Raw genomic sequence first — 25,465 nt, forward strand, 5'->3', positions numbered from 1 at the left:
GCAGTTACACGCAACCTCCACCAGGGGGTGCGGGTAAGGGAAAAAGGTAGCACTCACCGTGTAGCACCACAGTGCAAAGCGAGGAGTGCCACCAGGAGGCGGCATAGTAGTCAGACAGGCCAGTCAGCAACAAACAGGAAGATGAAGTACCAGAAGTCACAGCAATGCACGTGGTCAGAAAGCCAGAAATCGGAACCAGATGGGAGCGCAGGATCCAAAACGTCAGACAGAAGACGTAGTCGGGGTACGAGCCAAAGAGTCAAAGCCAGACGGGAAACGTAGTAACAAAGACAGAAAACAGGAGGCAGGGTTCAGAATACAAGCAGAGTCATACACTGTAGAAAACCACCAAACACACACTAAGTCAGGGATAGGGAACGGGTCAGGCACAAATACGGGTAATCAGAGGCAGAAGGATCACTAGGGAATACTGGAAAGCTGCTCAAGCCAGGGACTGGAACTATCACTGACAAATGCTACCAGGAGTGGCACCAATAAATAGCCACCCAGGAACCAAAGAGAGGCAGGAAAGGTTAACCCCACCATAACCAGGCCAGGAAGGAAAAGCAAAGAAGCAAACCCCGACCTGGATCATGACAGTATGATTTTTAAATAATTAAATTGCATTTTATTGCATGAAATAACTATCTGATCACCTACCAACCAGCAAGAATTCTGTCCCTCACAGACCTGTTAGTTTTCCTTTAAGAAGCCCTCCTATTCTGCACTCATTACCTGTATTCATTGCACCTGTTTGAACTCATTACCTGTATAAAAGACACCTGTCCACACACAATCAATCACACTCCAACCTCTCCACCATGGCCAAGATCAAAGAGCTGTCTAAGCCTAGGTTCACATTTTGCATAATTGTGTACCATAACCAATGAGGTAACTTATGGTCTCGGTTTTTACAGCATATACTTCTTCTCCATCTGACTTGATGGATGACCTAATCTAATATTAATAATAAGGTAACCTAATCCCACCTGAGAGCACATTCCATCCTGCCAGTCACCACCTAATGGCACCCGTTATGTTTATTATATCCACAGAGCAGGTGATCATGTTCTTGTCTGATCAACCACCATTATTTCTTTACAAGTTTGTCAGTACGGTATGTTAATTCTTATTCCTTTTACACTGGAATTTTTTGTGGCTTCATCCGCACGCACGAGATATGCAGTTATCCCATTATGACCAAACTTTATTTATGTATATACCTTTTTTTCCTTTTTTTCTTGTTTTGTATGACACAAGTCTGTGTAACTTGATATAGCATTATTTTCTTTTATCCTCTTTCTTTGGATTTATTATGGTGTTTTTTTCAATTTATATTATTGTAGTAACTGAAGAAGGCCTCTTATGACCGAAACGTTTACTGGTACTACAAATAAATGTTGGGCTGCTTATACCTAAGTTGAGTGCCAGGTTCTCTTTATATTTACGTCACATGGTGTGGGAACCTACCTGTGCACCCTTTCAGTAGTGCTCACGTCGTATTTCTCACATTTGCGGTTGAGTTCGCAGTGTCTCGTACGCAACCGCAAACGCATGACAACGCTGCATTTTTTATCCGTGTCAGCTGACGCATGACGGATAAAAAACGCAATGTTTGCATGCATTTGCGTTGTTTATGCACATGCGTTTGTTATGAAAACATTTTTCAAGGAGAATTACCTTGACACAAGCTACGCCCAATAGTAGTGGCTCATGGGATTTCTGTATATAGACCCTTGTGCAAACACAAGCGTTGTTTTGGCGCACTCCTTCTGCAAGCGTCCGCATGCGTATGGTGGCGGAAATTTGACGCCCCAAAAAAATTCTAACATGGTGCGTCAGCCGCACACTGCAAAAATAAGCATGCGTAAGCAAACGCGTGCACCTGCGTCTACAATGTTAAAGATAGGTGAGAGCTTGGTGAGAAGGCAATAACTGTTGGCGCAATTATTAGAAAATGGAAAATACACAATATGACTGTCAATCTTCCTCTGTCTGGGGCTCCATGCAATATCTCGTCTCGTTGGGGTAAGGATGATTCTGAGAAAGGTCAGGAATCAGCCCAGAACTACATGGGATGACTTGGTCAATGACCTGAAGAGAGCTGGGACCACATTCTCAAACATTACCATTAATAACATAATACACCGTCAGGAATTAAAATCCTGCACGGCATGCAATGTCCTCTTGCTCACGCTAGCACATGTCCATGCTCGTTTGAAGTTCGCCAATGACCCTCTGGATAATCCAGAGGAGGCATAGGAGAAGGTCATGTGGTCAGATCAGACCAAAGTAGAACTTTTTGGCATCCACTCCACTTGCCGTGTTTGGAGGAAGAAGGATGAGTACAACCCCAAGAACACCTTCCCAATCAAGAAGCATGGTGGGGGAAACATCATACTGTGGGGGTGCTTTTCTGCAAAGAGGATGGAACGACTGCAGGGAGGATGATGCGGTCATGTATTGCAAGATTTTAACCAACAACCTCCCTCCCTCAGTAAGAGCATTGAACATGAGTTGTGGCTGGGTCTTCCAGCATAACAATGACCTGAAGCCCACGGAGTGGCTCCGTAAGAAGCATTTCAAAGTTCTAGACTGCCTAATGGCCCAATAGAAAATTTATAGAAGCAGCTGAAACTCCGTATTGCCCAATAACAACCCTGAAACCTGAAAGATCTGGAGAAGATCTGTATGGAGGAGTGGGACAAACATCCTGCTGCAGTGTGTGTAAACTTGGTCAAGAACTACAGAAAACATCTGACCTCTGTACTTGCAAACAAATGTTTCTGTACCAAATGTTTTTGAATTGTATCAAACATGCAATAAAATGCAAATTAATTATGTAAAAATCATGCAATGTGATATCCTGGTTATTCTTTTTAGATTCTGTCTATCACAGTTGAAGTATACCTCCATTCTTTGTAGGTAGGAAACCTGCAAAATTGGCAGTATATCTAATACTTATTTTCCCCAATGTAGCACTCTGTATGTACAGTCAAGGCTGCCACCATTAATTTCATGGTCCCACACTGGCAATATTTTCATTCCCCCTTGAGACTTCGCACAGGCTCCACCCAGCTCCTCCTCCACCCTAGTTCCACCTCCACCCCTCGAACCTTCCTCTGTCCCACTGGCCTTTCTGAGAAAACTCCACTTCTGCACCATGTGCTCACCAATCACACATTTAGGGTATGTGTCCACGTTCAGGATTGCATCAGGATTTGGTCAGGATTTTTCATCAGTATTTGTAAGCCAAAACCAGGAGTGGAACAATTAGAAGAAAAGTATAACAGAAACATATGCACCACTTCTGCATTTATCACCCACTCCTGGTTTTGGCTTACAAATACTGATGAAAAATCCTGACCAAATCCTGATGCAATCCTGAACGTCGACACATACCCTAACAGTTCCCATTGAACTCAATATCACTTACATAGCTATCAGCTTTGCTGTGGTCAAAAGATTTTTTAAGCCACCATCGACAATTTACGCTCTTCTTTGAATGTGACCAGACCACATTCTACTCGAACCTATTAAAAATTTCTTAAAATATCCCAAACTCTTTTTAGATATATTTTTATTTATTTTTCTTTAGGGCAACGTGTCACATGCATTTTTTAAAGTGACTAATAATACATACAAGAGACAAATATTATTACCACCACATAGTGACCGAATATGTTGTCTGGTCATGGTATGACTGTATTTGTACCTTGTTTGTGGTATTATTCACTCACTATGTGGTGTTAATACCACATACAAGGGACAAATACCATCACACCATGACCAAACCATATATTACCTCCACATATTGACTGAATAATATCACATTCAAGGAACAAATACTGTCACACTGTGACCAGACCACATATTACCACTACATAGTGACTGACTCATACCACATACAGGAAAAAATACTGACACACCGTGACCAGACCACATATTACCACCACATAGTGACCAAATACTACTAATACTGATCGTTAATAATAAAAAAATCACAAGACTAATACCATAAGTGTCATTATATACGGGAGCTCTGTACATAATATACAGTGTACAGTGTAAGTGTACAGGTAATACAGTGATCACGAGTGATATTATACACATGAACTCTGTATATAGTGTACCAGCAATAGAGGGATCACCAGTGACATTATACATAGGAGCTTACTAAATAGTGTACATGTAATACAGTGAGCAGCACTGACATACACAGGAGCTCTGTTTATAGTGTCAGTGTATAGTTAATACATTGATCACCAGTGATATTATACACAGAAGCAGTGTATAGTGTACAGGTTATACAGGGATTACCAGTGACATTACACACGAGCCCTGTATATATTGTCAGCGTACAGGTAATACGGTGATCACCAGTGCCATTATACTCAGGAGCTCTGAATACAGTGATCACCAGTGACATTATACACAGGAGCTCTGTATACAGTGTCAGTGTACAGGTAATACAGTGATTACGCGTGATAATATACACAGGAGCGCTGTATATAATGTATAGTGTACAAGTAATAGAGGGATCACCAGTGACATTATACACAGGAGCTCTGTTTATATTGTCAGTGTACAGGTAATACAGTGATCACTGGTGACATTATACACAGAAGCTCTGTATAAAATGTCAGTGTACAGGTAATACAGCGATCACCAGTGACATTATATACATTATACACGAGCTCTTTATATTGTGTCAGTGTACAGGTAATACAGTGATTACAAGTGATAATATACACAGGAGCTCTGTATATAATGTACAGTGTACAAGCAATAGAGGGAACCCCAGTGTCATTATACACAGGAGCTCTGTATATATTGTCAGTGTACAGGTAATACAGTGATCACCAGTGACATAATACACAGAAGCTCTGTATAAAATGTCAGTGTACAGGTAACACACTGACTCACCAGTGATGTCTCTAGTTAAAGATAATCATCTTCACTTTTCTTCTTCATCCAGTTCAGACTGCAATCTCTTCTTCCAGCCAGGGCTCGTCTGTTTGTTTTTTTTTTGTCTTTTTTCTACCTCCCAAATAAGAGATAATAAAAAAGGTAATCAAGTTTTTTGAATAGGACTTTTTATCCCTTGTAGAAAATATCTGCCTTTAGAAAATATGTATACTTATGTGTGTATATATATATATATATATATATATATATATATATATATATATATATATATATATATATATATATCCTTATAAAACGTTATATATATTTAAAAAAAATTGTTTTATTGAAATATGAAATATTTTCCTTATGAATTTTGTATGTTATCAGAAAAATATTTTTAAAAATTGGATTTTATTTGGATTACTTTTAGTGTTTATGCTTTTATGCGTGTAAAGCTCTGGATAAATTTGGAGTGATATGGTTGTCTAAAAAGGGTTAAACCCTGGTATGGCACCCAAAAATTATATGTACTGACTTCCTTTATATATATATAAAATGCACAAAGCAGTAATAGCTTATATTTAATACCTGAAGAAGACTCACAAGAGTTGAAACGCGTTGTATGCTGTATTGATAAACCTTGTTTTTGGAATATATCATCGTATCTCACCGACTGTGTTTTGGGAGCACACACCACTTGGAGAATAACTACATATGTGAAAATAATAGAAAATAATACACAGTTATCTAGAGCACTGCTTCTAGAGCACATTCCCAAATTTTTCACCAACTTCTACACTATGCCAGATGAAGACAAAAAGTGACATATTGCCGCCCTGCACAATAACAACCCCCCTGAAACAGTATCCTCAAAAATAAAATGCATCACAGCAGTAATACTATTCCTACAGTAATAATGTCCTCCTTGTGTCTCATTCCTGGCACCATATGTCTTCTATCCTGCCCCCATATATCCTCCCATCCTGGCCCCATGTGTCTCCACCCTGCTCCCATATTGTGAAAGGAAAAATGAGGAAGGTATCACTAACTGCTGAGATGGAATATCCTTAAAAGTAAAACTTTTATTTAACAGGTTTATAAGTCTACACGTTTCAGGGTCACACCAGGCCTCTTCATCAGGACAAAGAAAGTGGGTCAATTTTTGGGTCAATAGGTCAATTTTCCCTGCATGAGTGATTAGTCACTGCAATAGTCCCTGGCAGGGAAAGCGTGGAATAGCTGGACCAGGAGTTGAAGAGGGGAATGATAAATTCAATAACGAGATTTCCTGTTTCTACATAGAGCAGAGCAAAGAGAATAATTATCTCGGTAGAAAGGCAAAATGAGCAATTGTAAGTACACAGTGCTATATAATATGATGACTGCAATATATTAAGAGAAGAAACACTTTGATGGGAGGAAGAGAATTTCTTTAACTGGATGTTCATCTGCTAAGTCTAGAGACCAGGGAAGCTCCAGATAGACAAGTGTTTTGTATGGGTTTTACTAGAAGCACTTTTATGGAACAGCCAAATGCAAAAGTAAAATGCTGGAAAAATCTAAAGGTATATAGTATATCTATACATTGTTTTATTATTCACAGCAAAAAGCTCCTGGAAAAGAATTGTTCAATATGAGTTGTAGCCATCTGAACCTGACTGAGAAAGAATACTTTGGTTTGGAGTTCAAGAATCACACAGGCTACCAAGTAAGTGACAGATCTTTTATGTTTTCCTCGCAAGTATGTAGGAGAGATGAAAGAAAGATACAATGTAACTCCTCCAGAAACCTTTACAAATTGCATTAAAAAAGTTGTCAAATTGTGAAGGATTATCACAAATGCATCACCAAAAGGGACAGATTGTGCTCAGAGATCGATCAGATGAAAATGCATCAGACCCATTGGTGCAACAGAATACTAATCGGGGAATTATATGTAGAGTCTGTTTTCCAAGATGGATTCAATGTTACCTAGAGCCTTGTCTTCTTGGGAAAATAACACAATCTAATATATAAAGCTGAATGTGTGTATGTGTGTATGTCCGGGATTGGCATCTGCACCGTCGCAGCTACAGCCACAAAATTTTGCACAGTCACATGTCTGGACCCCGAGAGTGTCATAGGCTATGTTGTGAGGCATAATTTTAACCCCGCAAGTTCCAATTCACCAAACAATTTTGCCCCTATCTACATAATGGGGAAAAAAGTGAAAGGAAAAGTGTTGGAGGCAAATTGACAGCTGCCAGATGTGAACAAGGGGGACTTAAAGAATGAGAGCGATGGCGCCAAAGAGTATATACCGTACAGTTGCTAAGGTGGGGCCCCGACATGGGATATTCACCACACACGGGGATATGAACACACACACAAAATGCGCCACACACTACCACGTGCTTGAACACATATACCACCCTCAGCACACATTTCACCACACATACACCAACCTCGCCACATAAAAGTCGAAACACAAAAGTCGCCACTCAAAACTCACCATACGCAAAATTCGCCACATGGAAAACTTGCCACACGCAAAACTTGCTCACGTGGAAAAATTGCCACATGCACAAAAGTTGCAACACATGCAAAAGTTGCCTCACACAAAACTTGCACATACTCAAAAGGCACCACACATAAAACGCACCACACATAAAACTCGCCACGCACAAAACTTGCTGCACACAACTTGCTACACTAACCTGTCACATGCTACTCGACACACAAAAAGTTGCTACACGCATGTCATCACTCAAAACTCATCTCACAAAAGTCGCTACATGCATGTCGCCACACGCAACTCAACACACACAACTTGACACATGAAACTCGCCCTAAAACACACACAAGTCTGGTATTATCCTTCAATAATAAAAATCTGATTAATAAGCAAACTACAAGAGCAACAAATGTACCATATAGGAATCCGGCAGCTGTCAGTCACATGACCAGTCTATTATGTGTATGTGTGAGCTAATATATACTGCCAGGGGGTGGGCTTACTGTTGGCTGGGCATTTATCAGGCTGCCAATTTAGCTTACAAATACTGAGGTAAAAATACTGACCAAATAACGTGTGAACGAGGTCTAATACAGGAGGAGGTGACATACAGATATATACTATATACAGGAGGAGATGACACACAGGTATATACTATTTACAGGGGAGATGACACAGGTATATACTATATACAGGAGGAGATGACTTACAGGTATATACAGGAGGAGATGACATACAGGTATAATTGTAACAACTCTGCTGGCATCACGGCATGGCCTCGCATTTCTCACACTATCTTACCCACTGCTCCAGGTCATGATGTGGTTTCTGTTTCTTGCCAGCTCCATGTTCTGTGTCTCTGCTCTCTGCATGCTTCATAGTTCTGTGTATAGGGGGGCGGCGCCTGAACTCTCTGGTTCTTATAGGAATCAGGTGCATCTGTCCCTGACCAATTGTCAAGAGGCCTCCAGTATATAGTGCAGCTCCACCCAGTGTTCTGGGCCTGTGCAATGTGTTAGCTCAGTTAGTGTCTTGCTTCTGAGTTTGCCTGGCCTTTCTCTGAGTTACTCCCTCTCTGGAGGATTTTCTATGTTATTTCCTTGGTCTTGTTGTCCGCCCACCAGGAGGCAGAATATCCTGGTCCCAGTGTCTTTGTCCTTGTGTCTTGTTTCATTGCCTTGTCTGCACTTAGTCTTATCTCTGTCTCCTAGTCTTTGGCTTCCTTCCCTGTTGTCTTTCCTTGTATTCTCAGTCTGCTTACACTCCGCACTCTTGCAGCTCTGCCTGCTCTGAACCTTTGTTACTTTACCTCTGCTCCTCACTTCTGCGTTTCTGCTCCTTTCTTCTCAGCTTATCTTCTGCTGTTGCAGTTATCCCTTGCTGCAGCTTCTCTCCACATTCCTTGTGGCTCTGCTCAGCTTTGCTGCAGAGACCCCTCCCGCAGCTCCTCTCCGCTCCTTGCGGTTCTACCTGGCTCCGCTCCTTGCGGTTCTACCTGGCTCCGCTCCTTGCGGTTCTACCTGGCTCCGCTCCTTGCGGTTCTACCTGGCTCCGCTCCTTGCGGTTCTACCTGGCTCCGCTCCTTGCGGTTCTACCTGGCTCCGCTCTTTGTGGTTCTACTTCTCCTGCACTTGGCTCCGCCGCCAGCTCTTGGCTCCGCCTCCTGCCTATCTGCACTTGGCTCCGCCTCCAGCTCTTGGCTCCGCCTCCTGCTGTTTTGCACTTGGCTCCTGCTCTTGGCTCCGCCTCCTGCACTTCTGTTCTTGCCTCTAGCTCCTGTGCTTTCGCTCTGCATCCGCTCTTGCGGTCTTTTTCTACTTATTCCTAAGTCCTCGTGTCTGAACAGGTTCTTACCCGTTCTACATACCTGCCTGCAGACCGGTCCCTACCGGTTCTTCCAGTGTGCCAGTCTTGTCCACCAGAGAGCCAGCCGTGCCTGCCTACCTGAGAGCCAGCCGTGCCCGCCTGCCTGACAGTGTTCCTGTTGTACCCGTCTGCCTGCCTATGTGCCAGCCGTGCCCGCTTGCTTGTCTATGTTCCGTTCCCCGGTGGGATCAGCAGCCACAACCAGATTCCACCCTGGAGTGGTACCTGGTAGCTCCCTATTGCACAAGTCTGACCTCACCATCAGAGGCTCCAGCGAACACCTAGGAAGCTACTTAGTTACGCCCCTTCCTGGGAAGTTTGGTCTGTGGTCCAGTGGGGCCACTCCCCCGCACGCCCGCGCCAACCAGTTTGGGCGCGAGCATGACATATATACTATATACAGGAGCAGATGATACACAGGCCAGGCATATACTATATACAGGAGGAGATGACTTACAGGTATATACTATATATAAGAGGAGATGACATACAGGTATATACTATATACAGAAGGAGATGACATACAGGTATATACTATATATAAGAGGAGATTACACACAGGTGTATACTATATACAGGAGGAGATGGCATACAGGTATATACTATATACAGGAGGAGATGACATGCAGGTATATACTATATACAGGAGGAGATGACATGCAGGTATATACTATATAAAAGAGGAGATGACACTCAGGTATACACAGGAGGAGATGACCTACAGCAGGTACATACTATATACAGGGGAGATGACATATAGGTATATACTATATATAGGAGATGACATACAGGTATATACTATATACAGGAGGAGTTGACACATAGGTATATACTATACACTGTGTTCCAAATTATTATGCACAAAGAGTTTAGGAGTGATAAGGTTAGAATTTTTTTGTTTGTCATTTAAACTCATTGATGGTGATGTGTGTCAGGGCTCTTTATATCACTGAAAGCAATTGCAGATACCTGTGCAAATTAGTTTGGCAGGTGTGTCCAAATAAAGGCAAGACTACTTAAGAAGGCTGTTCCACATTATTAAGCAGCCTACATTTTTTGCCAAAATGGGAAAGAAAAAGGATGTGTTGGCTGCTGAGAAGCAACAAATTGTGGAGTATTTAGGTCAAGGCATGACTACAATCAACATTGCCAAGACACTTCATCGTGATCATCGCACAATCAAGCAGTATGTAGCTGATTCCCAGCACACACGTGTGCGTGCTGATAAGGAAAAATTGAGGACTCTTTCCAACAGGCAATTGCGTAAGGTTAAGAGCAGCTGCAAAAATGCCTTGTCATAGCAGCAGACAAGTTTTTGAAGCTGCTGGTGCCTCCAACTTCCCCAGAACAAGATGCAGGGTCCGACCACCTCTATCCACTGCACACAAGCAGAAACGGCTCCAATGGGCCAAACGATACATGAAGACTGACTTCCAAACTGTTTTGTTCACCGATGAGTGCCGTGCAACTCTCAATGGTCCAGATGGATGGAGTGGAGGATGGCTGGTTGATGGACACCCATGAAAACACGGCTAAGGCGCCAACAAGGAGGAGGTGGAGTAATGTTTTGGGCTGGAATCATGGGGAGAGAGATTGTCGGCCCCTTTATGATCCCTGAAGGGGTAAAGGTGAACTCCTTAATCTATGTGGAGTTTCTAAAACAACACTTCCTGCCATGGTTCAAGAGGAAGAACCGTGCTTTCCGCAGCAAGATCATTTTCATGCATGATAATGCACCGTCTCATGCTGCAAAAAACACATCTGCATCTCTGGCTGCTATGGGCATAAAAGAGGACAAACTTATGGTGTGGCCACCATCTTCCCCTGACCTCAACCCCATTGAGAACCTCTGGAGCATCATCAAAAGGAGTGTCTATGATGGCGGGAGGCAGTTCACATCTAAGCAACAGCTCTGGGAGGGTATTCTGTCCACATGCAAAACAATTGAAGCAGAAACCATCCAAAAACTGACAAATTCAATGGACGAGAGAGTTCAGAAGCTTCTTTCGAACAAGGGGTCCTATGTGCAAATGTAACATCACCTAGAATAAAGTTTTCACTTGAAAACTGTTTGATTTCATTTTGTAATAAGCTGATAATGCTTATAACTTCACAATTGACCTTTTTTTTGTTCAAAATAATAAAAAAGTTGAAAACTCTGCTGCGCATAATAATTTGGAACATGCATTTTGAGTGTTTATTTTTTTTTAAAAGATACTGTTTTCATAGGCAGTTTGTTCCAAAACATTGCAATTATACTAGAATAGTAGTTGACTGGAAAATAACAATGACTGCAATTCAGATAGGTAATTTAGAGAAAATATGAGGAAATATTATTTGCATAATAATTTGGAACACAGTGTATACAGGAGGAGATGACCTACAGGTATATACTATTTACAGGGTAGATAACATACAGGTATATACTATATACAGGAGATGACATACAGGTGTATACTAATACTGTATATAAGGGAGATATCAAACATGTATATACCGAGGGGAAATGAGAGGTGTGAGGTGAAAATGAAAAAGTGTCAGTGCAAAATGAGAGGAATGAGGGAAAATGACAGATGTGAGGTTCAAATGACAAATGTTAGGGGGGAATGAGAGGGGTGAGGGGGAAAATGAGAGGTGTGAGGGAGAAAATGAAAGATGTGAGGGGGAAAATGAGAGAAGTGAGGTGCTAAATGAGAGGCGTGATGGGAAAATAAGAGAAGTGAGGTGCTATAACTAACTACAGATATTTACTATGCCCAGGCAACGCCGGGCTCTTCAGCTAGTCTAATATATAAAGCTGAATGTGTGTGTGTATGTCCGGAATTGGCAACTACAGCCACAAAATTTTGCACAGTCACACGTCTGGACCCCGAGAGCTTCATAGGCTATGTTGTGAGGTGAAATTTTAACCCCTCACATTCCAATTCACCAAACAATTTTGCCCCTATCTACATAATGGGGAAAAGTGAAAGGAAAAAGGTTGGAGGCAAATTGACAGCTGACAGATGCGAAAAAGGGGGACTTAAAGAATGAGAGCGATGGCGCCAAAGAGTATATACCGTACAGTTGCTAAGGTGGGGCCCCGACATGGGATACTCACCACACACGGGGATATGAACACACACACAAAATGCGCCACACACTACCACATGCTTGAACACATATACTGCCCCCTCAGCACACATTTCACCACACATACACCAACCTCGCCACATAAAAGTTGAAACACAAAATTTGCCACTCAAAACTCGCCATGCGTAAAATTCACCACATGCAAAACTAGGCTCATGCAAAACTCGCCACACGTGCAAAACTCACCTCATGGAAAACTCGCCACACGCAAAACTTGCACACGCGGAAAAATTGTCACATGCACAAAAGTTGCAACACATGCAAAAGTTGCCTCACAAAAAACTTGCACATACTCAAAACGCACCACACATAAAACTCGCCACGCGCAAAACTCGCCATGCGCAAAACCTGCTGCACACAACTTGCTACACTAAGGCTACTTTCACACTAGCGTCGGGAACAACCCGTCGCTGCGCGTCGGGCCGACGTTCCCGACGCTAGTGTGGTCTCCGCCGCACAACGGGGGCAGCGGATGCATATTTTCCACGCATCCGCTGCCCCATTGTGAGGTGCGGGGATGTGCGGGGAGGTGGGGGCGGAGTTCCGACTGCGCATGCACGGTCGGAAAAAGCGGACCGTCGGGAGCAAAAAACGTTACATGTAGCGTTCTGTTTTCCCGACGGACCGCTACCATACGCCCAAACGCCGCCAAACGCATTCACCGTTTGGAAATGCGTCGCAAATGCGTCGCGAATGCGTCGCTAATGTTACTCTATGACGAAACAACGTATCCAGCAAAAACTTTTGCTGGATGCGGCGTTTCGCAAAAACGACGCATTTGCGACGTATTGCAGTTAACGCTAGTGTGAAAGTAGCCTAACCTGTCACATGCAACTCGACACACAAAAAGTTGCTACACGCATGTCGCCACACAAAACTCATCTCACAAAAGTCGCTACATGCATGTCGCCACACGCAACTCAACACACACAACTTGACACATGAAACTCACCCTAAAACACACACAAGTCTGGTATTATCCTTCAAAAATAAAAATCTGATTAATAAGCAAACAAACAAGAGCAACAAATGTACCATATTGGAAATACGGCAGCTGTCAGTCACGTGACCTGTGTATTATGTGTATGTGTGAGCTAATATATACTGCCAGGGGGGAAGGCTTCCTGTTGGCTAGGGATTTATTAGGCTGCCAATAGCAACCAATCACAGTTCTGCTTCTATTTTGCTGCAGTTAATTAATCTGTGCTCTGATTGGTTAATGTAGGCAACAAAGGACATTCTCAGTAGGGTTGAGCGACTTTTATTTTTATAGGATCGGGTCGGGTTTCACGAAACCCGACTTTCTCAAAAGTCGGGTTGAGTGAAATCGGCTGATCCTATAAAAAAGTCGGGGTCGGGGTCGGCCGAAACACGAAACCCAATGCAGTGCAATGGGATACTATGGTTCCCAGGGTCTGAAGGAGAGGAAACTCTCCTTCAGGCCCTGGGATCCATATTAATGTGTAAAATAAAGAATAAAAATAAAAAATATTGATATACTCACCTCTCCGGAGGCCCCTGGACATCGCCGCTGGTAACCGGCAGCCTTCTTTGCTTAAAATGAGCGCATTTAGGGCCTTCCATGACGTCACGGCTTCTGATTGGTCGCGGCCACCCATGTGACCGCCACGCGACCAATCACAAGCCGTGACGTAATTCTCAGGTCCTAAATTCCTAATTCTAGGAATTTAGGACTTGAGAATTACGTCACGGCTTGTGATTGGTCGCGTGAGCGGTCACATGGGCGGCTGCGACCGATCACAAGCCGTGACGTCATCTAAGGCCCTTCACGCGCTCATTCTTAGGAAGGAAGGCTGCCAGAAAGAAGCCGAGAGTGAGTATATTCCTATTAGGTATATACTCACCCTCGTACGTGCCCTGCTTCTTTCCGGCAGCCTTCCTTCTTAAGAATGAGCGCGTGAAGGGCCTTAGATGACGTCACGGCTTGTGATTGGTCGCGGCCGCCCATGTGACCGCCACGCGACCAATCACAAGCCGTGACGTAATTTTCAGGTCCTAAATTCCTAAGGAATTTAGGACCTGCGAATTGCGTCACGGCTTGTGATTGGTCGCGTGGCGGTCACATGGGCGGCCGCGACCAGTCAGAAGCCGTGACGTCATGGAAGGCCCTAAACTCGCTCATTTTAAGCAAAGAAGGCTGCCGGTTACCAGCGGCGATGTCCAGGGGCCTCCGGAGAGGTGAGTATATCAATATTTTTTATTTTAATTCTTTATTTTACACTTAAATGTGGATTCCGATACCGATTTCCGATATCGCAAACATATCGGAACTCGGTATCGGAATTCCGATACCAGATTCAGAAGATCGCCGACCTCACGGCCGACCCCACACAGGGATCGAGTCGGGTTTCATGAAACCCGACTTTGCCAAAAGTCGGCGACTTCTGAAAATGGCCGACCCATTTCGCTGAACCCTAATTCTCAGTATAACAAAGCTTGTGTGAGGTAATAACATGTCAGTTAGGGTGTGTTGGTGGAAAGGCTGATGTCAGTCACATTACCTCTATGTGAGAGGATATAGAAACTGCCACTTACAGACTATTTTTACCACAATAATGCCTCATAAGAAAAGGAATTCCATGGCACGAATGTCAGCTGATGCGAAAAGAAAAGCAGTTGGAATTGATTTACAATCTCCATGTTTTTCTCATGGTCAACTTTATGTGGCCTGTTCAAGAGTTGGAATAGCCAAAAATCTCTTTGTCTTTGCACCTGAAGGAAAAACTAAGAATGTCGTTTATCAAAAGGCTCTCGAATAAGTACTAGAAGATTACTCCACATTACTTGGCCAATTTAGTTAAATCTGTGTGGAATATCTCTGGTGTTGAAATATATGTTGTGAAATGCTTCTATTAGCTTACTTTTTGCCTTTTAATAATTACATTTCTATCTATTTGTTTTGTGCTTTTTGTGTGCAGAATACATTTTTGTTAACACATTCTATTTTGCTAACAGCAGTTATTAACCCGGGCGAAGCCGGGTAGTACAGCTAGTTTTATCTATATTTGTCTGCCATCACCTCGATGGATACAGCGCAGGCCTCTTCAATGGTGTACCCTGTCACTGAAAATTATGACATTACTGTTCACCTGTTAAAAGACTGCTACAGTCTGTGATTGGCTGCAACGGTAAGGCACCTTAAACAGTGCATCATCAGAGAGCCCTACCATGACTTGATGTTCAAGTCACGTGAACACTTGCAGCAAATCTCAGGGCACAGCAGTCTTATGACAATTTAAGACATCACTTCCTGAGTGGGTACAGGCCACTGGAGCATTCTGCGTTGTAGCCGTAAAGGTGATAGCCGGTGAGTGTCGGAAAGTTTATTTTCAGAGAAGCCTTAATGTCTATGCATATTAATATATTTCTCACATATAACCAATAAACCAACCATTCTGCAGCGTCTCCTTTATGCCCCTACATTGAACTGTTCCTCTTTCTCCTGAATTTGACAACTAGGCATTAGAATTCCCCTTGTTCGGCCTCATTCAGACATCAGGTTTTCACATACAAGTTCTATCTGTATTTTCCTGTTATAGTCTATGAGGCTGTTCACATGTCCGTGTATTCTTGCAGATTGAGTGGTCCACACAAAATCACAGAGACTTGTCCAGTTGTGATCCGAGTCACAGATTAAACCCTATACCCTAAGGGTATGTGTCCACGTGCAGGAAACGCTGCGTGTTTGATGCTGCGCAGAGCCGCAGCGTCCAGATGTTACAGCATAGTAGAGGGGATTTTATGAAATCCCGTCTCCACTATGCGTGGTAACATGCATCCGTCGACCCTGCGATTCCGGACATGCTGCGCGTCTTCTAAGATAGCAGCATGTCCGTGTACCTGACGGCGACGCTGCGCCGCCACAAGGAATATCACAGGGCCCTATGCGTGGGGTGCGATGATCCCGGATGTGTGCAATGAACACATCCAGAATCACCGCGTCTACAGAAGAGGGCGGGGCTTAGGGCGGAGCGGGTTTGCCGCTCCGTCCAAACCGCCGGCCATCCTGAAAGTGGACACATACCCTAAGTCTATGGGGCCAGGAAAAATCTTAGATAGCTCTTGGAAGCCATTTGTGTGCTCTCTATTTTTTCTTAGTTTTCTAGGAGCAGATTGAGAAACCTCCAACATAAAAAAAAAAGAAAAAAAAGAGAGAAACTGATGAAATTCTGATGGTAAAACTGATATGCTGAGCAAACACTGATGAAAGTCAGAAAAATACTACAGATGAAGCTTGTAGTGTTTTTTGTTACGAGAAAGATCATTGACATCTGCATGAGCCCCTAGATGTGTCTGTACACAGTTGGACATCACTAGGACTGACCTGATGCTTTGCTACAAGGTATTAGAGGTTATGTAAGTAAAACACATATATAAATACAACTTGGCCTATTTACATTGCAGGTTTGGCTGGGTCTTCTTAAACCAATAACCAAGCAAGTGAAAAGTAAGTCCTAATACTGCAGTGTATAAAAGTGGTGATAGAGTAACACAACTGCCTGTATAAGAAAATCCTGTGATTATATCATATAGGCATTAGTGATGAGCAAACGTGCTTGGATAACATCTTATCCGAACAAGCTCGTGTGTTATTCCAACATCTGGGCGTGCTCGTATATTATGTTCAAGTCTCTGCGGCTGCATGATTTGCGGCTGTTAGACAGTCTGGACACATGTGAGGATTCCCTAACAAACAGGCAATCCCCGCATGTGTTCAGGCTGTCTACCAACCACAAATCATGCAGCCGCATGGACTCGAGCATAAAGAGCACGCCCAGATGAATGGATAACACCCGAGCATGCTCGGATAAGATGTAATCTGAGCACGTTTCCTCATCACTAATAGGCATCATATGATCTGACTATGTCCTACTTCCCGGCCTCTTTCTACCGTCTGAGAAAGAATGAAGGGGACAGAATGATCACTAATAGATCACTAAGGCTACTTTAACACTAGCGTCGTGCACTGCATGTCGCTATGCGTCGTTTCGTCGAAAAAACGCATCCTGCAAAAGTGCTTGCAGGATGCGTTTTTTCTCCATTGACTTGCATTAGCGACGCAGTGCGACGCATTGCCACACGTCGCAACCATCGTGCGACGGTTGCGTCGGACCGTCGCCACCAAAAAACATTGCTTGTAACGTTTTTTGGTGCGTCGTGCCCGTCTTTTCCGACCGCGCATGCGCGGCCGGAACTCCGCCCCCGCCTCCCCGCACCTCATAATGGGGCAGCGGATGCGGTGAAAAACAGCATCCGCTGCCCCCATTGTGCGGCGCTTCCACAGTATGCATCGGTGCGCCACAACGTCGCATTGCGACGTGCAGTGAACGACACTAATGTGAAAGTAGCCTAACAGATCACCATACAGTATCATGTTATCAGAGCATATCTACAGGTAACACCTGTGATCTGCTGCTGAGAACAATGAGTTTTGTTCCAGCATAAACAATCCAATCACTCGATGAATATGCAGCATTTTGCTTGTTTAGTATAATACACCCCATAGTCCTCCCCATAGTATAATGTGCACCACAGTCCTCAATATTGTAAAATGCACAACCCATAGTCCTCCATATAGTATAATACACTCCTCAGTCCTCCATATAGTATAATACACTACCCATAGTCCTCCATATAGTATAATGCACTCCTCATAGTCCTCCATATATTAAAATACACTGCTCAGTCCTCCACATAGTATAATACACTCCTCATCGTGCCCCATATAGTATAATGCACCGCCATAGTCATCAATGATGTACAATTCACTTCCCATAGTATAATGCACCCCATAGTTCTTCATATAGTATAATGTATTTCCCATAGTTCTCAATACAGTATAATGCAGCCCACATATAGTATAATGCAGCCACCCCATAGAGCATAATGCAGCCACCCCACAGAGTATAATGTAACCCCCATAGAATATAATGCAGCCCCCTCATAGAGTATGATGCAATCACCCCTCATAGAATATAAATATAATACAGCCCCCCATAGAATATAATGTAGCCTCGAATAGAATATAATACAGCCCACCTCCCCATAGAATATAATGTAGCCCCATCAAAGAGTATGATGCAATCCTCCCTCATAAAATCTAATACAGCCCCCCCATAGAATATGATGTAGTCCCCATAGAACATAATACGCCCACCTCCCCATAGTATATTATGTAGCCCCCATAGAATATAATGCAGCCCCCATAGTATATAACACAGCCCCCATAGTATATAACACAGCCCACATAGTATATAACACAACCCTCATAGTATGTAACACAACCTACATAGGATATAACACAGCCCGCATAGTATATAGCACAAGTCTCATAGTATATAGCACAACTCACATAGTATATAGCACAGCCCACATAGTATATAGCACAGCCCACATCTCCCCCCTCCGAGAATGGCCCCACAGTCCAGTACTCGCTGTTATAGTAAAAAAAACACACTCCTCATCTCACCTCGTGCCCGCTCTGCTCCCTGCTCCTGTCTCAGTGGCTGCACTGCCTGGCACACAGTGAGTGTGCAATGATGTCATCACGCACCCACAGGGTCAGAGGCAGAGCAGGGAATGATGGGAGAGGGAGAGTCAGCTGACGCTCTCTCCTCCATCATTGCTTTGAACTGTACCGGCAAACGCCGATATTGTTCAATGTGGCGGGGGAGTTGGTGCTGGTGGCAGGCGAGCCCCCCTGCCTCACAGGGGCCCCATAAAGGCTGTGTGATGTGCCGCTGGCTGGGGGCCCCTGAGGGAGCGGGGGCCCCAGGCAACTGCCTGGTCTGCCTGCCCCTAACGCCAGCTCTGATGGGCAGATGGGTTTGCAGGACTCTAGTCCACCATCCAGGTCAGAACATTCTGGCGGCTGCACAGGAGATCTGTGATTCTCTTACTTTCCTGGATCTCCAGGGCAGCTTTTGGTTAGCTGGATTGGCGAGACAACTTCTGTACATCACATCACAGTAACCATAGGATAGGCTATCAATATGAGATTCTGGGGTCAAAAACGCAACGTCCCAATCAATCAGCTGAAAAATGTTCTTACAGCGGCCAGAGCCAAGCAATATGCGGTATGCGATGAAGTGTAGCCTTCCCATACATTGCTTAGTGGCTGTTACAATGTACTGTTGTAGTGCAGTACTCTTAAAAGTATACCTACTGGCCCCCCACCATTCCTCAGTACTGCTGCCCATGCTCCGGTATGGTCTCTTCGCTTTCTCTTCCAGTGGGGGATGTCACATAGCTGCCCCTGTCATAATTCATCCAAACCGGAAGAAACGCCCACTATCCCTCTCTAATGGCTCAGATGTAACCTGATTTTGCATGTGAGACAATTAACTGCAGCAGGAGCCTCTCCCCTCTGCTTTATCAGCTATAAATAATACTGAGACCTCCTTTTTGACTGAGATCAACATATTTTCTATTTTCTAACTAAAAAGGCCATTATGGGGTTATAAATAGGTTGCAGTTTTGCAATTCAATTTGATAAAAAAAAAGTACATTAATGTTTACTTTAGCTTATATTGTACATACCATTTTTGTGTGGATTTCTATATAAATAATGTATTGTTTTCTTGATTTTTGAGACCCTAAAGAATCTATCTTCAAATTCATGGTGAAATTCTTCCCAGTGGACCCCGGTCAGCTGCGAGGCGAGCTCACGAGGTTATCAATCCTTCATTCTGTAAATTCCATTCAGTATATCAAGATATAAGTGATAGATATAATAGATTCGTATGTGATGAAAAGTTCAGCTAATGTTAACCCCTTAAAGGCTATAGAAACCTTCACTGGCATTCTTTTTTTCTGCCTAAATGTATGTATTTTTGATAGTGATGAGCGAGCAGTAAACTGCTTGGATGCTCAGTACTCAAAACAATCCCATCAAACAGATTGGGAGCTCAACAGGAGTACCAAGCATAATGTAAGTTAATGAAGGCGTCAAACATTTTTCCAGGAGACCTGTATTCCACGGCCAGGTAGGAGAGAGAAAGAAAGATGCTCCGGGCCCTGTAATAAGCTCATTTGAATCTGAGCCATGCGCTGCACTGATGCCGGGAATACCACTGCTGGGAGCGCAGGGACACCTCTGTCAACCAGACTCTCTGTGAGCTCTCTCATCTATATCAACCAATCATGTGTACTCAGTACCCTCCTGGGACCCAGCCACAGCAGCACAGAGGAGGACAGGAGAGCCAGCCACAGCAGCACAGAGGATGTCAGGAGAGCCAGTCACAGCAGAATAGAAGATGTCAGGAGAGCCAGCCACAGCAGCGCAGAGGATGTCAGGAGAGCTCTGTGCTCTGAGGCTGGCTCTTCTAGCATCCTCTGTGCTGCTGTGGCTGGCTCCCCTGACATCCTCTGTGCTGCTGAGGCTGGCACTCCTGACATGCTCTGTGCTGCTGAGGCTGGCACTCCTGACATGCTCTGTGCTGCTGTGGCTGGCTCTCCTGACATGACATGCTCTGTGCTGCTGTGGCTGGCTCTCCTGACATGCTCTGTGCTGCTGTGGCTGGCTCCCCTGACATCCTCTGTTCTGCTGAGGCTGGTACTCCTGACATGACATGCTCTGTGCTGCTGTGGCTGGCTCTCCTGACATCCTCCGTGCTGCTGTGGCTAGCTCCCCTGAAATCCTCTGTGCTGCTGAGGCTGGCTCTCCTGGCATCTTCTGTGCTGCTGTGGCTGGCTTCCCTGACATGCTCTGTGCTGCGGAGGCTGGCACTCCTGACATGCTCTGTGCTGCTGTGGCTGGCTCTTCTGACATCCTCTGTGCTGCTGAAGCTGGCTCCCCTGACATGCTCTGTGCTGCTGAGGCTGGCACTCCTGGCATCCTCTGTGCTGCTGTGGCTGGTTCTCTTGACATGCTCTGTACTGCTGTGGCTGGCTCTCCTGACATCGTCTGTGCTGCTGTGGCTGGCTCCCCCTGACATCCTCTGTTCTGCTGAGGCTGGCATTCCTGACATGCTCTGTGCCTGTGCTGCTGTGGCTGGCTCCCCTGACATCCTCTGTGCTGCTGAGGCTGGCTCTCCTGGCATCTTCTGTGCTGCTGACGCTGGCACTTCTGACATGCTCTGTACTGCTGTGGCTGGCTCTCCTGACATGCTCTGTGCTGCTGTGGCTGGCTCCCCTGACATCCTCTGTTCTGCTGAGGCTGGCACTCCTGACATGACATGCTCTGTGCTGCTGTGGCTGGCTCTCCTGACATCCTCTGTGCTGCTGTGGCTGGCTCCCCTGACATCCTCTGTGCTGCTGAGGCTGGCTCTCCTGGCATCTTCTGTGCTGCTGAGGCTGGCACTCCTGACATGCTCTGTGCTGCTGAGGCTGGCTCCCCTGGCATCCTTTGTGCTGCTGAGGCTAGCTACCCTGGCATCCACTGTGCTGCTGAGGCTGGCTACCCTGGCATCCCCTCTGCTGCTGAAGCTGGCTCTCCTGGCATCCTCTGTGCTGCTGAGGCTGGCTCCCCTGTGCTGCTGAGGCTGGCTCCCCTGACATCTTCTGTGCTGCTGAGGCTGGCACTCCTGACATGCTCTGTGCTGCTGAGGCTGGCTCCCCTGGCATCTTCTGTGCTGCTGTGGCTGGCTCTCCTGGCATCCTCTGTGCTGCTGAGGCTGGCTCCCTTGACATCCTCTGTGCTACTGAGGCTGGCTCCCTTGACATCCTCTGTGCTACTGAGGTTGGCTCTCCTGGCATCCTCTGTGCTGCTGGGGCCTGCTCTCCTGGCATCCTCTGTGCTGCTGTGGCTGGCTCCCCTGGCATCCTTTGTGCTGCTGAGGCTAGCTACCCTGGCATCCTCTGTGCTGCTGAAGCTGGCTACCCTGGCATCCTCTCTGCTGCTGAGGCTGGCTCTCCTGGCATCCTCTGTGCTGCTGAGGCTGGCTCCCCTGTGCTGCTGAGGCTGGCTCCCCTGACCTCTTCTGTGCTGCTGAGGCTGGCACTCCTGACATGCTTTGTGCTGCTGAGGCTGGCACTCCTGACATGCTCTGTGCTGCTGAGGCTGGCTCCCCTGGCATCCTCTGTGCTGCTGAGGCTGGCTCTCCTGGCATCCTCTGTGCTGCTGAGGCTGTCTCTCATGACATCCTCTGTACTGCTGAGGCTGGCTCTCCTGACATCCTCTGTACTGCTGAGGCTGGCTCTCCTGACATCCTCTGTGCTGCTGTGGCACCCCATGAGTCCGGTTGCCACAGTGGCATTGCCTGCCTCACGGGGGTGGGGTGGGGGGGCGATGTCATGCCTGGAGGTAAGGAGGGATTCCCTTAGCAGATAACAAAAACATAAAGCACCTTCCTGACTGCAGTCCAGAAGGGGGAGCTCTAAACCCGGTTTCAGGGGAACTTCTCTGAGGTTAACTAGGGGGGGAGGAACATGTCCAATCCGGATGAAGATTCAGCGGCGGCCGCAGCCCCCATGATGCAGCCGGATCCAGCAGCGGCCGCAGCTCCTATAGACCGTCCGGATCCAGCGACGGCCACAGCCACAACTCCCATAATGCCGTTATCAGGGGTGTAACTACAACAGGTGCAGGGGTTGCAATCTAGGGGCCCCTAAAAGTTCCCTTGGCATATAGAAAAAGACTATTGCTATTAAAGATTTACAATATTTGGGGGCCCCATTGGAGCTTTTGCATCGGGACTCATGGGTTTCAAGTTACGCCACTGGCCGTTATCAATGCCGTATATACCAGGAGCCGCCTGGATACCGCAGTACTCAGAGGAGTTACACACCCTGAGCGATTTTAACCCCTTCATGACCCAGCCTATTTTGGCCATAATGACCTTGCCGTTTTTTGCAATTCTGACCAGTGTCCCTTTATGAGGTAATAACTCAGGAACGCTTCAACGGATCCTAGCGATTCTGAGACTGTTTTTTCATGACATATTGGGCTTCATGTTAGTGGTAAATTTAGGTAGATAATTTCTGAGTTTATTTGTGAAAAAAACGGAAATTTGGCGAAAATTTTGAAAATTTCGCAATTTTCACATTTTGTATTTTTATTCTGTTAAACCAGAGAGTTATGTGACACAAAATAGTTAATAAATAACATTTCCCACATGTCTACTTTACATCTGCACAATTTTGGAAACAAATTTTTTTTTTGCTAGGAAGTTATAAGGGTTAAAATTTCACCAGTGATTTCTCATTTTTACAACAAAATTTACAAAACCATTTTTTTTAGGGACCACCTCACATTTGAAGTCATTTTGAGGGTTCTATATGGCTGAAAATACCCAAAAGTGACACCATTCTAAAAACTGCACCCCTCAAGGTGCTCAAAACCACATTCAAGAAGTTTATTAACCCTTCAGGTGTTTCACAGCAGCAGAAGCAACATGGAAGTAAAAAATGAACATTTAACTTTTTAGTCACAAAAATGATCTTTTAGCAACAATTTTTTATTTTCCCAAGGGTAAAAGGAGAAACTGGACCACGGACGTTGTTGTCCAATTTGTCCTGAGTACGCTGATACCTCATATGTGGGGGTAAACCACTGTTTGGGCACACGGCAGGGCTCGGAAGGGAAGGAGCGCCATTTGACTTTTTGAATGAAAAATTGGCTCCAATCTTTAGCGGACACCATGTCGCGTTTGGAGAGCCCCCGTGTGCCTAAACATTGGTGCTCCCCCACAAGTGACCCCATTTTGGAAACTAGACCCCCCAAGGAACTTATCTAGAAGCATAGTGAGCACTTTAAACCCCCAGGTGCTTCACAAATTGATCCGTAAAAATGAAAAAGTACTTTTTTTTCCCCCAAAAATTATTTTAGCCTCAATTTTTTCATTTTCACATGGGCAACAGGATAAAATGGATCCTAAATTTTGTTGGGCAATTTCTCCTGAGTACACCGATACCTCACATGTGGGGGTAAACCACTGTTTGGGCACATGGTAAGGCTCGGAAGGGAAGGAGCGCCATTTGACTTTTTGAATGGAAAAATTATCTCCATCGTTAGCGGACACCATGTCGCTTTTGGAATGCCCCTGTGTGCCTAAACATTGGAGCTCCTCCACAAGTGACCCCATTTTGGAAACTAGACCCCCCCAAGGAACTTATCTAGAGGCATAGTGAGCACTTTAAACCCCCAGGTGCTTCACAAATTGATCCGCAAAAATGAAAAAGTACTTTTTTTTCAAACAAAATTTATTTTAGCCTCAATTCTTTCATTTTCACATGGGCAACAGGATAAAATGGATCATAAAATTTGTTGGGCAATTTCTCCTGAGTACGCCGATACCTCATATGTGGGGGTAAACCACTGTTTGGGTGCACGGCAAGGCTCGGAAGGGGAGGCGTGCCATTTGACTTTTTGAATGGAAAATTAGCTCCAATCGTTAGCGGACACCATGTCGCGTTTGGAGAGCCCCTGTGTGCCTAAACATTGGAGATCCCCTACAAGTGACCCCATTTTGGAAACTAGACCCCCCAAGGAACTTATCTAGATGCATAGTCAGCACTTATAACCCCCAGGTGCTTCACAGAAGTTTATAACGCAGAGCCGTGAAAATAAAAAATAATTTTTCTTTCCTCAAAAATGATTTTTAGCCCAGAATTTTTTATTTTCCCAAGGGTAATAGGAGAAATTGGACCCCAAATGTTGTTGTCCAGTTTGTCCTGAGTACGATGATACCCCATATGTGGGGGTAAACCACTGTTTTGGCACACGTCGGGGTTCGGAAGGGAAGTAGTGACATTTTGAAATGCAGACTTTGATGGAATGCTCTGCGGGCGTCAGGTTGCTTTTGCAGAGCCCCTGATGTGCCTAAACAGTAGGAACTCCCCACAAGTGACTCCATTTTGGAAACTAGACCCCCAAGGGAACTTATCTAGATGTGTGGTGAGCACTTTGAACCCCCAAGTGCTTCACAGAAGTTTATAACGCAGAGCCGTGAAAATAATAAATGTGTTTCCTTTCCTCAAAAATATTTTTTTAGCCCAGAATTTTTTATTTTTGCAAGAGTAACAGGAGAAACTGGATGCAAAAGTTGTTGTCCAGTTTCTCCTGAGTACGCCGATACCACATATATGGGGGTAAACCACTGT

General features: G+C 44.9%; 1 protein-coding gene across 2 annotated transcripts in view; it reads left to right on the forward strand.

The window, feature by feature from the left end:
• The window catches only part of FRMD7 (FERM domain containing 7), a 78,083-nt gene that overhangs the window by 16,359 nt on the left and 36,259 nt on the right, over positions 1-25,465 (forward strand). For both annotated transcript variants that reach the window (XM_077285348.1, XM_077285349.1), the window contains exons 2-4: positions 6,515-6,619; positions 16,829-16,871; positions 20,017-20,095. In XM_077285348.1, coding sequence (XP_077141463.1) covers positions 6,515-6,619; positions 16,829-16,871; positions 20,017-20,095 — 227 coding nt within the window. The remainder of the gene's footprint in view (positions 1-6,514; positions 6,620-16,828; positions 16,872-20,016; positions 20,096-25,465) is intronic.

The sequence above is a fragment of the Ranitomeya variabilis genome, chromosome 2, assembly GCF_051348905.1.
Source record: "Ranitomeya variabilis isolate aRanVar5 chromosome 2, aRanVar5.hap1, whole genome shotgun sequence".
Taxonomy (NCBI): domain Eukaryota; kingdom Metazoa; phylum Chordata; class Amphibia; order Anura; family Dendrobatidae; genus Ranitomeya; species Ranitomeya variabilis.